Source organism: Echinococcus granulosus (assembly GCF_000524195.1).
Source record: "Echinococcus granulosus chromosome Unknown EG_S00004, whole genome shotgun sequence".
Lineage (NCBI taxonomy): Eukaryota > Metazoa > Platyhelminthes > Cestoda > Cyclophyllidea > Taeniidae > Echinococcus > Echinococcus granulosus.
The window spans coordinates 1,569,164-1,587,352 of record NW_020170384.1 but is presented as its reverse complement, the minus strand read 5'-3'; the positions used below and the strand labels follow the sequence as shown (position 1 = coordinate 1,587,352).

General features: G+C 43.2%; 1 protein-coding gene across 1 annotated transcript; it reads left to right on the top strand. All coding sequences in view use genetic code 11, as the record gives it.

Annotated features, from left to right (window-relative positions):
• Positions 1-582: 582 nt before the first annotated feature.
• Positions 583-15,967, top strand: EGR_01156 (Conserved oligomeric Golgi complex subunit; the record flags this gene model as incomplete). Its single annotated transcript, XM_024490405.1, has 10 exons — positions 583-1,051; positions 1,077-1,300; positions 1,353-1,618; positions 1,691-2,156; positions 2,196-2,422; positions 3,545-7,548; positions 9,713-9,854; positions 10,815-11,399; positions 15,343-15,750; positions 15,877-15,967. 10 exons carry the CDS (start codon positions 583-585, stop codon positions 15,965-15,967), a joined length of 6,882 nt encoding a protein of 2,293 aa, XP_024355224.1.
• Positions 15,968-18,189: the final 2,222 nt, after the last annotated feature.

Genomic DNA, 18,189 nt, shown 5'->3' with positions numbered 1-18,189 from the left:
TTTTTTGGAAGTTAGATGTATTATCCTTCCAAAACACTGACACGCAAATTTGAATGCTTTCTGAAAATCCCCTGTTTTTAATCCTACGGTGTTACGCAATCCTAGACTTCTTATTTCGCTTAACCTAAAATTTCTGAGTGGTGTAAATTATAAGGCTATAAAGCAGTAATGCAATTATTTCAGATGCTGCAGATACAGCGCGAAGCATAAGTTGGTGTGCTTTGGGTCGCCTCCGCGTTGGGAAGTAGTATCTTCTAATGGTCAGTGCGTATAGTTTGGATGGAGTACTGACCATTGGATTGCTGTTAGTATGTACTTGTGCGTACATGAAAAGGGTGACGAGACTGCGAAACTGGCTATTCTCAGAAAATAAAGGATTTTGGGGCATCTTGTACAAATCGGCCGTTATTGGAATCCGATTGCATATTTTAGTCTCTCTGTCTTGTTTTTCGATGGCTTGCTATCTTTTATTTTCCCGCTAAATCTATCCCAAATATAAATTCTTACCAAGAAGACCCTTTGTTCTTGTTTAGTACGGGAAACATGGTCTTTCCTTTACCTTATTAATTGCCGTTTTAGACAATGGGTGAGGACTCTGTGACTGATTTATCAAACTTTGATGCAAAAGTCGAGGTTGAGAAACTTATTCAAATGCTCTTGCTATCTTCGGAGGTGGAGAGTTCTGTTTCTGCAGACCCTCAGTTTGCGGATTGTATTAGCAAACTTTCACACCTTCGTCTTGACGAATTAGCTGCCACCCCAAAGCGTATTCAAATGGAAGAAGACAGTATCAGATACAAAACGGAACAGCTTGCTGTCGAAAACTACCCGATTTTTCTTGCTAATGCAAACACAAGTCGTGATGTTCACCGAGAGTTCTTGTCCATATCTGAATCGAATGTGAATTTACTTGCAAGTATTGCTGGTGTTTCCAGTGCTGCTCAAACTATTTTCGATAACATCGGAAAAAATGCTTCTGCTTTTCGCGTCTCTGCTAAGTTCGTTCAGAAATACACCCAAGTTGGTACCACCTTTTGTGTTTCCTACCTATGTCGTTGCTTTTCATCAGATTTTAGATTTTCTGGAGCTACCACAACTCATGGATACTTGCATTCGAAACGGCTATTGTCAGGATGCCCTCAATATCTTAAGCCATACCAAGCGCATGACGAAAAAATACGGTCGGACAGTGCCCATAGTTCGGATGGTGGGTCTTCAGGCTCAAGAGATAAGTGGTCAACTTTTCAGTCAGCTTTGCAAACAGCTCAGAGAACCAGTTACACTGCCCGTCTGCCTGAAGGTAAAAGCGTCTATAAGAACTGCTTTATCATATTCGGCTTTATATACTCCAGGTGGTTATATACTTGCGACAGTTCGAAGCTTTTACTGAACAGGAATTACGCTTGAATTTCCTTCAAGCACGAGCTATTTGCATAAAAGATCAGCTGGAATTTGCCCTCACAAAACCGATAGGTTTGTCCAGTTTTGATTCCTCTTCAGCAACCAAATCGGCACACATTTCTGGGCATCAGCAAGCTGAATACAGGGCCTTTATTCGAGCCATGAGGCGAATTGAAGTAACTCGAGTTCAGCTTTTCGACAGTATCACGCAGTATCGGTGAGATTTGGTCGTTCTATTTGCGTCAAATGGCTTTGAAATAGCTTAGTTCTAAGCAAGCTTTCCCTTTAGTGCCGTGTTCGCTGATGAAGAGGCCTACTCGTCTAAATTGACTGATCCACATCAACAACCAGTCCTTGCGGATATCTCTCCACTCCACATAGACGAAACTGCTCTGACACTACGGGGCCTAGCAACAAACGGTATTGATTATCTCGGTCCCTCCACCGAGGCGAGTCTTTTCCACTCTTGGCTTGTGCATCAGGTTGGTATCTTTCTGGATGGCTTGAACGGAGATCTCAACACTCTCCTCAGCCTTCCTCACTTCACACCCTCTGAGATTAGTGACAGGATTAGGCTAGCCATGGCCAATGACTCGATTACCCTTGATAGCGTGGATGCACCTACAACCTTCCAACAGATCCACTCAGTCATGACTCAGGCACTCTATTTTGGTCGGTCGTTTGCTCGAATTGGTTGCGATTTTCGAGCTCACTTAGGAGCAATTTTTTCTCGTGCGACTTTGAATTACTTTGAGGTGAGTTTGCGTTTTTACTCAGGCATGTGTGTCTGCTAGGCTCTACTGACAAATGCACTGATAGAATTGAGTGCCACGTTGGAACTATGGCCTTGGGAGTTATCAGAACTGCCCTTTATGACTAATCAACCAGAAAGCACAAGTCCTGATGAGTTCTCGGCTCCCATGGCTATCGCGCTTCACCCTCCAATCGCTTTCTTTTGTAATCGCCTGCTTACTGCCTTTAATGGCCTCTGTATTTGCTGTTCCGTTGGACTCAGGGATGGGTATGTCAGCCTTGAATGTGATTAATTGAACACCTTTCTTTGTTTTTTATTCTGTATTAGTACAATTAGGTCTCTTATTGAGGATGGCTGGATTTGGTGAACTTCAGCCGTTGCAATCGCTAGGGAATTCTCTTTTTTATAGTTCATTGTTTGAATGCATTGCGACTACTGGCATGCCCCATTGCAAATCTCATGTCCTGTAGCTAAAACGGCTGTATTTTGTAATTTTTTCCTTACTACTTGAAGTTATTCGTAATCTACTGCTATTTATTAATTTGGCCTTTAAATAAATCGCGAAACGCTTATTCCTTATGGCAACTAGAGCTTCTTCACATTTCATTTTTAATCTTGAAGAAGTGCTAGTTTGCGATATTTGCAAACTGCAATCCCTTCCGTTGAGAAGTTTGTGGCCTTGTTTTCAATACTTAAGACCATTCATAAATCGCCTCCGTGCTTTGCTTTGTTACCGTCAAAACGAACAGCACGATTCGTTTCAAATACAAAGCGATAGTTTCATTGTAGGCATTTGAGCGTTGTATCTTCTCGAGGCTTTACTGCTGTACTAATTTATCTTTGGGCTCTGAATAGCTGAAGCCTCAAACTGAAACCTAAGAACATTCTCGGTCGACTGTAATCCTTGTCCTGGAGAATCTTCCCTCGGTAACTGGGCTTACTCATAGCGTACTATCACAGCTGTTACTACCTACCTATTTCTAATCTTTTACTATTTTTGAGGGTGGAGACGACTGGAGTATCTCTTCCCACTCTTATGTTAGCTAAACTGTTGTGAACTATTTAACTTGCTGTTTTTTCTGTCGATTTTGTAAAACTCTCTCGAGATCTTCGTTCTCTGCAACGCAAATAGGTGGCACTTTTTTCCCAGGACCTAATCGTATTTGTAAAATATCACTATGCCTTTGGAAGCTACGAATTATTCATTCTTTGCGATAAATAGAGCTTAGTAACGCATTGCTTATTTACCGAGCTTCGACTGGCTATATATATTCCCTTCCTCTACAAGTTCATTCTAGGATTCTATTGGCATTATTTTTTTAGCGTAGACTCCAACTGACCGAAACCCCAAGCCCAGAACTAACTTATTTTATTCATTTCAACACTCAGAGTGCTATCAGCAAGCATTCGAATACTGAGCGGCGCAGCCGAGGCGATCGTAGCAGCGCACAGATCGCGCCAATTGGACAGCGCAGCTGCACGCGCACAGAGTTCTAATCTTGCCTCGGTATTCGCCCATGTGGCCGTACCCCACCTTCTCTCCTGTCTGCTGGAATATATCTTCGGAGGCGATGCGGTAGCACATCTCTGGCAGCTGCGTCTGGAGGGCGAAGAGGAGGTCCCTTCTACTTCTCAAACTGTCTCTCTCCTCGCCCGACGGGTCTGTGCGCCTATTTTCGTGGTATGGGGGCAGCTGAGTACCGGTCCACTGCGAGCAGGTGACACCGTCAAGCAGTCAGTTATCCCAGACACTGATGAAGTGAGACCTACTTCAGATGCACACGCGTCTCTTCTGACTACGGCTCTCGAAAAACGTCAACCCTCACAATTTCAACATGGGGAGCCGAAGGCTCTTGCATCTTTGACTGAAGAATCCAACGATTTATCCATCGCTAAGGGAGCACCGCATTCTCTTGAATTAAGTCTTCTGCAAAAGGAGGAAGTGGAATTCGAATCAAAAGCTATCGCTGCTCATTCGGCTGGATTTGCTCCTGTCTTTGAAGTGGAAAAAAACGAGAGTGAAGTTTTGGAGAAACCTAATCCTTCTATTTTAGCCAAGAATGAGGTTGGTTGGGAAGTTGCTTCATCTCATCCTGAAAACGATGGGCCTTCTGTTGTTCCAGAGGATTTAAAGACTGCTCGTCTCGATTCCTCTGCTCTGGAATTAGTTGAACCTTCACTGTCTTCTACGGAGAAATGTACCATCCGTGGCACAGACGCACATTTGGCATCAATGCAGAAATCCAAACCAGAGGCAGTTTCGTCAACTCTGCTACCAACTGAAGTTGAAGGATGGAACAGTCACTTGGGAATTTGGCCTCATGAAGAAGCTAGGGAGGAAGCCGCTCCTTGTCAAATGACTGAACCGAATCAAGAGGAAGTCTCGCATGACGACGTGGAAGCACCTCCTAAAAGTCCTGTTTCTCTGTCAACTCACGAGCCAAGGATGAAGAATTTTACCGCACCGGAATTGACTGTACCTCCAGTTACCAAGGCTACTGTCAAAGATTCACAGGAAGATAAGGAAGGGAAGGAAGTAAATGAGGAATCTGCAGCTGTTTTATCTTCAAAAGTAGCATCTACTGCAATTGAGGAATCAGGGCAACAAGATGTCGAAACGCGTGCAGAAATTGAGAGCATTGATAGACTTAGCTTGGATGCTTATAGATCTGCAGAAACCATGACAATAGACGGTAATACCACAGCCGAAAACCGATTTAATAATCACTATAGTACTTTGTTAGAAATAGGTGATCAATCTGACAACGATACAGCCCTCCAACCCTATCACCCCTATTCTCTTCTGAGGAAAAATCAACCAAGCATGGAGGACGGAAAAAAGTGTGTGCAGTCAAGCTCAACGTCTCATAATTCAGCCGCAAATTCTTCTGAAGCTAGCATGGTTAAATTGGAACTGACGTTACCTAATGACATTCCTGGTGATAAACACTTTTTGAGTGTTCAAAAGACTCCTTCATTCGTCGAAGAGGGGGATTCTTTCCCAACCGACAGCAAGGGCGAGGGCCTACCTAGTGTTCCTAAAAGCCCTTCTTTAAAAGGTGCATTTTTGGAGCAGCCCAAATTAGGTTTAACTGATCCACCAACGGAAAAGGAAGGTGTTTTTGGGGGGTTGCAGCAGGGTTTTGATATTCTGGATAATCGGGAACCCCAGCCTTCCATGAAGGATAACGGCATCTCCCCAAGTCACGAGCTTATCAGTCCGCCCTCTGTCAAAAAGTCAGAAAACGACGACAATAACTCTAGCATTCTTTCCGTTTTAGATGATAATGCTAATGAATTAAAGACACCAGCAACGGTCTCTGTTCCACCGATGATAACGACCTGTCCTACTTCTGTGTCAAGAGTTTCGGAAACTCTCAACGAACCTGCTGACTGGAATGATGAAAAAAATGATGGCGATGACGGAAACTTAATTGGCCATTCAACGACGAACAAAAAGGTGTGTGTTTCAGCGGCTTCCAATGAACAAGATATAGATATTCAGGCGAATCATGAGTTCTTATTCCCTACAAGCGATCAAACCAACTTTTCAAATCAAGAAGTCACCACCGTACTCTCCGTTAAAGAAGAAAGTGCTAGTAAAGACGATTCCATCTCATTAAGCGATCTAGGCGGTGATGATGCTGGTGAGCTGAGCGCGTCAGCAGAGATTTCTGTTCCAGCGATGGTGACGAGCTGTCCTACTTCCACACTAGGACGTCCAGATGCTGACAATGGGCTTGCTAATTGGATTGACGGAGATGTGGGGGGAGAAGCGAGTGATAGCAGAAACGCTGAACCCGTCGATGTCAACAACCAGAAAGCTGAGTATTTGGAAGAAGAATTTGCCATAAACAAAGATGACAAAGTTCTTACGAACATTGATGACTCTATTGTGAATAAACCTGAGGAAAGGGAAATGGATGGAACAGTAGCGACCGACATGCAGTCGCCTGTTGTAGAACAGGCAGTAAACAAAGGCTCCGGAGAAGAACTGGTTGAAGCTGTAAACATCGGTGCCCGTGATGTGGGAAGACCAATTGCTCTTTATTCATCCGATCTAGACACTTCACCGCAGTCTAGGTTGATTGAAGATAATAATGGAAAAGAGTTGTCTGCTGATTCGGGGTTTGAAGTTAATGCCAAATTGTCAGTGAATGAAAATGTCGATGTCGCCGGGATTGGAGATCTCGGAGAGTCGGCAATTGTGGACCAAAAGGTTGAGGCTGTCGGTACTGTTGGGGATGAATTTGCGAATTGGAAAGGTGGGTGGGAAGCAGATACAGATCCTTCCGATTTTGCCAGTCTTCAAAATCTCGAAATTGATGTACAGAGTATGGCTAAAACTGATTCTCCTGCTAATAATAGTAAAGAAGAGTCATCTGATGTGGCAAATCCTGATGGAACACCAACTAATCCTGATACTGAAGTGCTCCTACCTTCCGGTACTATTGCATCTCATACTACCAGAGCAACTGATTTGGATGAGACTGGTAGATCTGAAACCAGTCCTGAGAAATTGGCTTCATTTAATGCTGACTGGAGTGAAGGTGACAATGCATGGGGTGGAGATGCGGATACCAATATTAATGATGAAGAAAAGCCAAATCTTCATACAGATGACAAGCCGGTCGAACCAGATTCTAATTTGATTCAACGAAATGCCGAAGGTGAGCTGGAGACTGCTAGATCATCGGAAATTGATGCCAATGTGTCCGCGAACGAACCCCGCGATTGGGATTTGTATGGAAATTCGCCACCGACCAAAAAAATTGATTCTGAAGGTTTAGAAGAAGAAATCAAAGCTCAAACACCTACTTCCTCAAATGAGTGGAAGACAGAGGTGGAAAGGGTTGAAGGAAACGAACCTCTTTTTGAAGAACAAGCTATTAACGCTGGTACTTCTGCTGAGAAACTTCTTGAAGAAGGGCAGTCGCCTCTTTCGGCAAAACCAGCAAACAATGCCGATTTGGGTGAGGATGAAACCACCTGGGCCGAAGATGCAGATATCTCGGTTAATGTGACACAAGAACACCATGACCTTCGGCGATTCAGGTCTGACAGTGCTTTACCAGGGAACACTTATTGCGAAAAGGAAGACTTACCAACCACTAATATTCCATCTGCTCCTCCCTTCAGCAACGCATACATATCCCAATCAAAGACTGCCTATTTCTCACGAACCGTTGTAGATCGCCAGGAGAAGCAGTTGGCGGTGGGGGGTACTGTGGCTTCGACACCTCGCATTATCCTTGAGTCGAGTTCCGTTCACCCAGAACCTTCGGAAGTTCAAGCTGTAGATGCTGATCAGTCGAAAGCGGTCAATGATAACTTCGAGGACTCTTCCAAGAGCCCAGATGAAGCTAAAGTTGATGATGTGGGAAATAATGAGGGTTGGGATGTTGACTTCTGACTAATCTTGTATTTTTTATTATCCATGTTTAAGCTTGTGATATTTTGCCCTTAAATTTCTGGAATAGTTGTACAATGGCGGAAGATTAGCTTGGGCGGATGTAGTTTGCCTTTGAAGAGTCTTAGTGGCTCATGTGGTGTTTTGGTGTAGGACTTTAAAGCACAAAGTGTTATTGCTACTCAAATTACATGAATGGCAATGCGATCAAAACTATTTGGTCTGAGGGTCATCGACTGTCCTCATTCTACGGTATAAAATTCCTACGCCATTGGTGTTTGAACTCCTGCAAAGGAGGAGTTCTTGCGCAGGAAGTTTCAAATCTCAGCTCCTGGGACTTCCCAATAGTTACTAATTCTCGTGAATTTTTTTCCTCGAAGGTACTCCAAAGTATGATCATTCTCCCTTGAGGTCACGATGTTGCGTGTCTAGCGCTCGTGTGTAAATCTGAAAGAATGCGCCAGCCTTAAGATCTGTCATCTAGCTCGACTTAATGTTACGATTTGTTGCCTTGACGTTATTTGAGCGTTATCCATCAAACAGTTGCTAATTCTACGGACGTGGTGAGTGCGATCAACGTAAACATTTAATGGTCTGCTGCATTTTCCCCTACTTTTCAGAGTGTACTGTGCTTGTGAAATACCCCAAGGTGTGAGCTTGCTCTGTTAATGTGGGCTCTTTTTAAACAGTTGTTAGGGTGCATCGCAGGATGTCTGAAACAAAACAGGAAGGCGGGTGCTTTCAGTGGATTTAAAGGCATCCCGATCTTAAGTTGTGCGTGTACCCGACTTTACGTCGAGCATTGCCTACCAAATCACAGATCGTTATGCTCAAAGGTGGCAGGATGTGCATGATGTTACTGCCTAAGTAGTGGCGGTAGGTGGGTATAATGTTAATTAGCTTATTACCGTAATAAATCCTCAACGTCAATCGGGGTCAACGTTCTCCCTCCTACGCAATCAACCCGATCTGTGCAAATAGACGCCAAGTAGTTGTCCAAATGGAATTAGACCCTTAGACATCAGCAATGCGCGCGGAGCGGTAATTTGGGACGGACGGAGCAACTGCACCGCCAATATCCTCGGCCAAATAGGTTATCACCCACCCCATGACTTGGTAAAGTCATTGCATAAGGGCCAAGGTCACATTCGGTTAGATAGGAATTATTAGCTGCGAGAAGAGGACTAAAAAACCGGCACTTTTTGTAGTTTGAAATGCTGGTGAATACATGCTTGATGCGGATTTCTTGAAGCGTAAATTACAAGTGCTGCTAGTTCTGGAAAAGCTCATTAACTCCATTGTGTTCAAGTGATCCTGCTTGGAATTTTCTAGAGGGATTGCAATCTTAGAAACACTACTACAGCGTCTCAAGACTCCTCTGAAGACAAAGAAAAGCATATTACTAGGGTAGAATACGTATTGTCGATGTACAGAGGGGCTTGGAGTATACTGGCATGATCCGAGGGCTGGGCTGCCCAGCAAGGGTGCAATGGCGGAGCCCTTAAGTGGACCGTCACCAAACAAATAAAGTGCTACTGCTAAAAATAGCCGTTTTGATGCATAAAACCGAGTTTAAAATTGGACCCAAGACATTGTGTGCTGATGTTAAATGAAACTGGCGTCAAGAAGATTTGGGGGTCATTTTCGGCTGTAACGACTAGCAACCAATTGGATGAATGCTGCAGCAATGGGTGCTCAAGTTGTGCTTGAATCAGACGTCATTGGTTTGCTGCAAGGAACTTCCGCAAAATGTCGTCATTACGTAAGACTGCAGCAGAGCAAATAGAAGTTGGCTCAAGTGTTGCGCGGATTCAGTCAAAGATCAACGATGCAGGCTTTAAGCAGTCCAATTAGCTAAGGTGACACAGTCCACCGTTAACTTTTCTATTTCTAATAAATTATTGAGTAGTGAATTTTGCTTCTATATTTACGCAATACTAACAACTTTGGCATCAGCGTAACATGTGATGCCACCATTTTCATACTTGATTCCAGCGTCGCAAATGTGTGACATGCAATATTCATCAATTGAGGAAAATTGGTTGCACCAAATTCTGGCATACATGAATGAGTTTGGTGGAAATTGGCGAAAGGAATGACAATTACTTTTATTTGTGGGAGAATTACATTTTTTGGTTCTTGAACAGCTGTTAAATTGGTCCAAAAAGTTAATGGAAGTCAGCGTCCTCTTGAACAGTGGACTCTCCTCCCAGCTCTAAGGGTCGAGTGTATGCAGGCCGAAGTTTTGCTCGAGGAGTTCGATCTGTTCCTCTGTCATTGCAGTTTGAGGTACGACGGCAGACTAGAAAATTCACTTGTCAAAACACTCCGCAAACACCAAATGGTGAGGGTTGCTATTTTATGCTTTCCTTTTTATAGCGTGCTGGAGGTACTGCAGGTCCCAAAGTGAAAAAATTACTTAAAATTGACCTTTGGAGTGTTATGTCAACATTAAAGTCCCCTTCAAACCGGCAAACTTTTTAAATCAACGGCAATTTAACTAAACAAGTATTTTAGGTTTCACTCAACCGTTGTACACTTAATCCAAATACCTGCCTGAGTTAGTCACATGTTGAATTAAATAAAGCTAATTGAGTTAAATAAAATATTGCCAAAAAAGACTATTTTGGCCGTTGTTTTTTCCAATGTTGCAAATATCGAAATATCTTGTCCTTTCACTAAACAGAAATGGGGTTTCATGCGTCATTGATGCCACTCACACAATTGGTGGACGGGTGCTCAGCCGGCGGTTTTTAGAAGGGGAGACAATGCCGTTGCTTTTGGAATGCATTGCCTGGTGCACGACCTCGTGCGTGCTACTTGGCGTGCGTGCGCGCTAGCTCGAGTGCGTGCGTGCATGCGCGCGTGCTTGCGTAAACGGCATTGCGCAACCAATTACGAGGCTGGGCTCCATGCATTGGCTGTTGCTGCGGCAACTGCTGCGGTGAGTCAGTTTCACTTTGCTTCAACTCGCCACACTCAAAACATCCCAACGTTTACGCACACACATACACACACACTCACCTGTATCTCGATCAGGCATTCATCCGTCAGGCTCCCTCTACTACCGTTTCGCCGTTATCTCCACATACACACACACACATCATAACTTCCTTCGCTTCAACCTCCAAATCTCATGAAGCTCCTTCTCAGTCTTTTCATCCTTTCGATTATCTTTTCTCACACGGGCAGTGCCCAAGGCATGCCCAAGAAAGGCTGTTTCCTTCATCAGTTAATCCTTATTTGCAGGGAAGAGGTACCTCATGGAGAGGATCTGCAAAGTCCAGAGATCCAGACCCTAGTAATGTCCCAACTGCCGGAGGGGACATGGCTCTCTCTGGAGGAGCCACAATTAGCCAGCAGTGGAATTCAGAAGATTGAGGTTCAGCGATCCTTCATTGACAAGGTGGAGACTGGCTACTTCGCCAAAGTCGGGGGAAAGAATAAACTGAAGCGTTTGACACTAAGGAATGTCCAAGGCTCAGCAGTGGTGGACAAAAACATGCTTCAGGGATTGGAGAAGTCTTTGAACTACCTGGTGGTAGCCAACGGTCTTACGGTCAACATCGCTGATCTTACGGAAATGGAGTACCTAACAGATCTGGGATTGATGAGCACCAAGATAGTTGGAACTCCGGCAGATTTTGAGAAACTCCTACCCCGGCTGCGCTCGCTGGAAATAAAGAAGTGCCATCTCCTCCAGTTGCCATGGGAGGCATTGGCCAAATGGTTGACGGAGAGCGATTCCAGGCGTCTGAAAATTAATGACAACGACTGGAATTGCGATTGCTCAATGGTGAAACTGAAACACCTACACCCAGGTGTTGTGGAAAAGTGAGTCTGCTTTTGTCTGTCACTTCCATATATATACGCATTTAATAAAGCTACGAGGTTTCGGATTCATCCTAATTTGAAGCTACTTGACAAAATCTACTCTAGTTTTTAAAATCTGCTGTTGAAATGCAGTTGCTTTCATAAGGAAGTGGGTTTTCCAGATTCCGCATTCATATCTTGCAATCTCATCAAAGTAAGTATATGACCAAATAGTTTTGTAGCTCGTTAAAAGTAGAAATCTTCATTTCAAAATAAATAGCTTATCCCAATTGCGGTTTTAAGAGGAAGCAAGGAGACTTTGGATACTACGCTCCGTAAGCGCTCATGTTTCACGTCTCCTAAACACTAACATTAGTATGAGATGAGGAAGTGTTTTGACAATTTCCAGAACATGTCCGTTGCCTAATAGCTTGCGAAATTAGAACCAAGATAGGTAAAAGTTGGCAGTTATTTCACGAAGGGAAGAAAGGAAATGACTCCAGTTGTGTCTCACATATCAATAAATCGAGTCAACTTGCATATCTTTTTTAGCTCTAATGCAGGCGCATTTATACTCTTTGTTCACGTATTTACAAATGTGGGATCCAAATAAAAATAGAGATATCGCAAACAAACTGCTAGTTACTGATTTATCACTGCGTTTCACTTGTCATAGCTCCAAAAAATCTTTCATATCTGATTTATTCCTATAGTAATTCGAGGACTCCCAATGCTATGAGGTAATTTTCAAAGTCTGTGTCACATCTTCCCACGTCTTTTGCCCATTTCGTAAAATAAAGTCAAAGCCTCTGCTAATGCAGGAGAACTAACCACTCGAACCGTAATGGCAACTCTTCCGCCACTTTTCAGCGCACTACTTCCCTTCTATTTTCTAAGTGCCTAGACTTGCTAACAAGGCTATAATACACGTCTTTTTAGTAATCGGTATAGTCACCTTCTTCATTTTGCTATTAAATTTTCTCTATTTGGTAAAAAAGTAGGGGGTTTTGTGATCGCCTGCTTCTACCAATCGCTTTTACTCACGAATATGAATAAACCAATGGCTACTCGCTATCAACTGGCACCAAGGTCTCACTTAACTATTTGCTTTTGGAAATAACTAAAGTGTTTCCTGTTAACATTTTTGCCAACTTCCCTTCATTGGTGAAACGAAAACAACACTTTAATGTCGGCCTTTTGGCACTTTGAATTGCACGTTCCTTGACGAATTCACAGCAGTTGGTAACCCAGAGGCGTGGATGCCCAATACATATTATTTAACAACTAGATGTATTTGTAACGCTTCAAATATGACTACAAGTCCAGTTTGTCATAATTCGTCTATTTTTTGTATTTTTTTCTTAACAAGGACATTTTCATCGCCTTTTTGGTGCTGTTTTAGACCCAAAAATGGAGTCAGGCGCTAAAGCACTCGTGATTGGGCAGTGCTAAGCAATGGGAACTAGCCTCTCAGTTAAGCTGTAAAAAGTACGCAAGGGGAAATGCCTACCTCAAAAGACACCTACGGGCGTTAAATGCGTTGAGTATTTTCACGACTCATAAATCGACCTAAATTGGGCGGTTTCTTTATTCGATGTGTGAGCATTCGCAATTACCGCCTACTTCTTACCCGCAGATAACCCCAGGTATTTGACAAGGCAGGAGATTTCTCTCTATGTCTAACTGTTACCAACTGCACTTTTAACCCTAGCATCAACAGTGTTATCCATACTTCATTTATCTCGTCTTCGTACACGTTTCGCATCCACCCTCTCTCTCTCACTCTCTCGTTCGGTTTCTCTCAGTATTGTGCGATCTCTGTCTGGGTGTGTGTTTATGTTTGACTGTCCCCTGAGGTCACGATTATGCGAGAGAGGACGAGCGATCTCACTGAGATGCGTTCGCATGCGCATGAAATGTCGAGGTGACCTTGCTCCACACCGCGATTCTGCTGGTGGCCCTGACGGTGGTGGAATTTTATACTTTAATGCTTTTTTACCCGTTCGATATGATTTCAATTAAGCCCAAACCAGTACAGTTTCATGTCATCAACCCGTACCCCTAAGGAAGCATGCTGCCAACCCTTCCAAGCAATTTGAATGCAGTCATGTCCATCACCAGAGTTGTCCACTTTTGATAAATGTGGTTTTCTGTACTTTTTCAATCACGTCAAATGCTTCAATGCAGGTGCCCATTGAAAGGCGATTTTGTTCCCATAGTCCAGGAACGTCAACAGTTGACATGTTGAAGGCGTTGCCTAACTTGGCCGGTGAGTCACGGATTACGCTTGAGTGTAATGGCTACAATGCGGAGAAGTGTGTAAATAGAGACCCAGTGGTATTGCAAATCTCTACGACGATTTTGGGCGTTAACCGCGCTATCATAGGGCGTGCTACCTTCGGCAGATGACAAAACAACTACTAGAGTAGTGAAAAGATAAAGAACCATTTCCGTTTTTGTATTCACAGCTAGTCCCTGTCTATCTGCATATTGACATTTGGAAAGTGAGAGTAGTTGTACAAACACAAATGCTTGTTTGGGTAATAAATGCGTTGAAAATCAATTTAAACAGTGCGCAAGTCACAGCACGGATACTCACTTGGATGGAGCTGTACGTCAATAAAAAGATCTTCATTCTAATTTAACTGACCTAACCTTCTCCCTCATTCCGAGGCCACTACAAAGCATTACCTAGTAATTTAGACTGCACATACCTCGATGATGTCGCCCCCCTTACAGCGTTTAGCATTTTGTTAATTTTGAAGAAGCACGGCTTAGAAGTGGCTTGACGACTCCGCCGCATGTGAGCCTGACTACGATTTCAAAAATAGACTAATGCAGCAAAATGCCAAAATCCAAGTTACGATGTTGCACTGAAGCAAAACCGAACCACTTCAATGGGAACTAAGGGCATTACATGCCTGACTAGTATGACAGAGGATGGCATTGTGAACCTAGTAATCGCGTCAAAATGCGGGTTGCGATACTTGTATACATCAACATGGTGTGACAAACACCAAAACGAAGAAGCAGCCTTGTTCGACGCCTATAAAAATGGGGACTTTTGCACCAGTCGTTTGCATCATGCAGCGGAGCCACAAAACTCGCACAGATTAGCATTTAACAACACCCCCATCTGTACTGCCATCACAATCCGTCAACTTACGAAGGCATTATTGACCTCAGGATTATGCCAAGATCACAAGTCTACTACGCAGATCACATTAATTTGGTGGTTGCTCTAGGGGCGCACTCCAAATCCTATCCACAAATCAAAACAATTAATCAGAGGGATCAATCCATCACGCGCTCTCAAATTTTTGCGATTTTGATCCAAACTTGCTGTCAAATAAATTTAAAATTCCATTCACCGCCAACTGGTAGTATGATTGATAAATTGATCCACCGACTAAGATCGCACAGATTTTGCCGACTTCCATTTCCATATTTCTGGCATCATGATGTTTTGATTGCAACCTCTCCGTTTGTGTGAGAAACCTTGAATTTATGAGAAGAAAAAAATTGGTTAAAGTTCAAACTCCGGTATATATTTTGATAAATTAAATTAACGCCACCTCCACGTAATCATCGTTATCATCGTCTCAGTGGAGCACTATGAGAAAGATGCGGTTTTACCTCGAGATACTTGTGTGTGCTTTTGTGTAGTTTTGGATTAAATTATATAAGTTGAGAACTTACAAATGCACAATAATTTACTAGAAAACATTCATCTAACTGAATGCGCTGCTTGCAATCATCAAGGTCTCTGGCTGGAAGTTCTTTTCCGATCTTATAATCAGTACTGTTGCATAACACCGTCCTCTGTGATTTTAAGCGCTGCTATTTACTTAGAGCCCCGCGCGGCATTGAAGTCTCACTACTTTGGCATTATATTAAGCATCAGACCTTTGCTATACCGCTATTTTTCACTAAGAGCTACTTAACCGTGTGTGTTGGGTTTCAGTGAGCTGCAAAGGCTGAAGTGTGCGAGCCCACCAAACCTCGCCGGAAAGCAGTTGTCCGAGCTTACGGATAAGGACCTCTGCCCAGAGGGAGAACCGGATATGAAGCAGGGAGGCGGTGAGGACTCATTAAAGGCCTCAAGCAGCACCAGCGAGGACGGCGGCGATAAGAGCGGAAGTGGCAGTGACAGTAGCCCAGCTGACCTCGGGCCATCTAGTGGACACCAGGCGGAAGACGGTAGGGCGAGGAGTAGCGCAATGAGAACCGAGGTGATCATTGGGGGCACGGTGGTCGGTGCGCTCGTTGTGGCTTTCATTGTCTTCATCATTATTTATAAATGTCGTCTCTACCCGGAGAAGAAGAATAGAGAGGAGAGAACTAGCAGGACGCATCAGAACAAGAGATACGTGTAAGCAGCCTCAACACCTACATGGCTTATTGTGTAATTTTATATACTTTCTAGCAAGAAAAGTTAATTTAATCTGTATCGAAAGCATACTATAGCTCCCAAACTCAGTTACCCACGTTTTTGTAGAAATGTAATAGAAGAGCCTCCGCTTCAGCAATATGGAAACAACAGCCGAGGTAAGGAGAACGGCAAATTTGCTGAGGGAGCTCCAGTTTAGTACAGAGCGTTGAATGGCCAGCGCTAAAACATTATGGTAGTAAACAATCCAACACCTTCGTCCACAAATTACAAACCTGACAGCGCGACACCTCGCCTCCCCTGACCCTAGATCTACGGCGTCTTTTGTACAGATTATTACCCCACCCACTCGTCCGATTGCAGATTTTACTGTACGTCCCTGTGTGCGCGCTTTCTCACTACCTGTATTTATTACCTAATTAACTTAAAGTCCGGCCATACACGTACACACACACACATCTCATTTCCCATCAGTCAGTCCATGAATAGTTTTCCTTTCTTGTGTTTTCCTCTCCCTCTCTTCCCTCTCGCCTTCATTCTTCACTTCCACCTTCTATTCACTACATTTCTTTCTGTCGATTATCATCTCACTTGCCGCCATCATCACCGTAAGAAGAGGAGATTGACGAAGAGGACAGCTGAAGGGCATAGAGGAGGCAAAACCAATAAAGAATTAAAATTTTGAATTACGTTTCGGTTCCACTTATCTGTGGGGAAGTAGTGAATTGTTTCAGCGAAAAGTTGTCATGTCGTGGCAAATGTGGTGATGTGACCTCAGCGATGTGATGCTTCCATTCCCTTCCCTGGGCCATATCTGTGTTAAAGTCTTTCGTTTTGACAGATGGGAGGCTCTAACCGTAAATAAGCGCATGGCTTAACACTGGAGTTGATTGCAGCGCCAATCAATCTACGTAACTGGCAAAGCCTGTGCAACACAATAGTAACAAATTGAATAAAGCAAACTTTATTTTTAATACATTTGTGAAGAAGCGATTGTAATAAGGAAGAGTGCGGTTCTCAGAGATCGGTGCTGTCTCAAGTAAAATTTTATTCCAGGCCTCTCAAATATTAGAGTACGATCGTACCAGGTCTACTATGGGACGAGGACACATGTATCAGAGTGCATTATCCACTTTACGAGTGGCTTATGCTGGCTTTAATGAAAACAGGCAAAAGTAACTGGTAGTGACTGGCAATACTCAAAGAGATCCTTTTCAGTCTGTTATTTATGATTCTGAAACTTCTCACTCATTTATCCGCCTTTTAACTGCTTCAATGGATTGGTTATCGCACTCTTATGCCATCATTATTCCCCTATCAATTACAATAAGTTATTTTTCCCACAAAAGCACAAAATATGTTTGTGCTCATTAAATCTCTCTCCATAACATTAGCGCCTAACACTAGTGTTACCAGGGTGTCAAGGGAATTTGGACACCACAGTCAGCTAGTTGGTGTCCTGTTCTATTCCAATACCGATTAGTTTTACCTGTTTCAACTGCTGCTCTAAAACTTAAGTGAATACAAATATATCCAAACCAAGAGAATTCTGCATTAAGATTTGTTGTTTTAATCCTGACCCCTCTGTTTTGGATGCACTTTAGTGGAAGTGGTTATTATAATCAGGTACGAAACACATGTCACACAATGATGACTCCGAACACGATTGGGAAAATTGTAGCATGTGATACTGATAGAATCGGTTTCAAGAATGGTTAACCACCTAAACTTTAACAGTGTAACAAATTGGATTTATTCAGAATCAGAAAGATTGAAGACGAAGGAAGGCATAATATGCATTGCCAAAGTACACAAGGCTCGGAGGGCTACTGGTAAGGGCCAGAGGCCAGGTCTCCCGATAAGGTACAATGGAGGGGGCATAGATTTAAAGAAACAACTAGGGCATTACAAAACAGACTTCATTATTTCCTTAAAACAGTCAGGGACGTGAGGTTAGACAACTGAATTAGACAGACAAACACCATACCACTCTCCTCCTTCAAATGGACGTTTCTTTCCTTTAAGAGCCGCCTCCCTATTCGGCATTAGGATTACATGACCTTCCCTCAAACTGCAGCAGAGACCTGGGTAATTAGGCGCCTTTAAAAAAGCCTCCTCTAGGGCCAGTAGGTCAAATAATCGTGAGTAATTTAATCCTTGCACTACGAGATCATCATTTTTTCCATGACTAATGACAAATACTTTTTGTGCCACCTTAGAGGCTAAAATTGGGCAGAGCTGGTGGTGTGGCTTCGTGTAATTCGATGTCAAATGGGAGATGTGGGCACGGGAGGATGAAATTACATAGATAATTTCTATCTGTAATGGTTGAGATTCGGCGTATTGTGATTGATCAGCTTAAATTTCAAGCCTAATAGCGAAAGGATCATTTCATCTACTTGCACTACAATGTTAAAATGG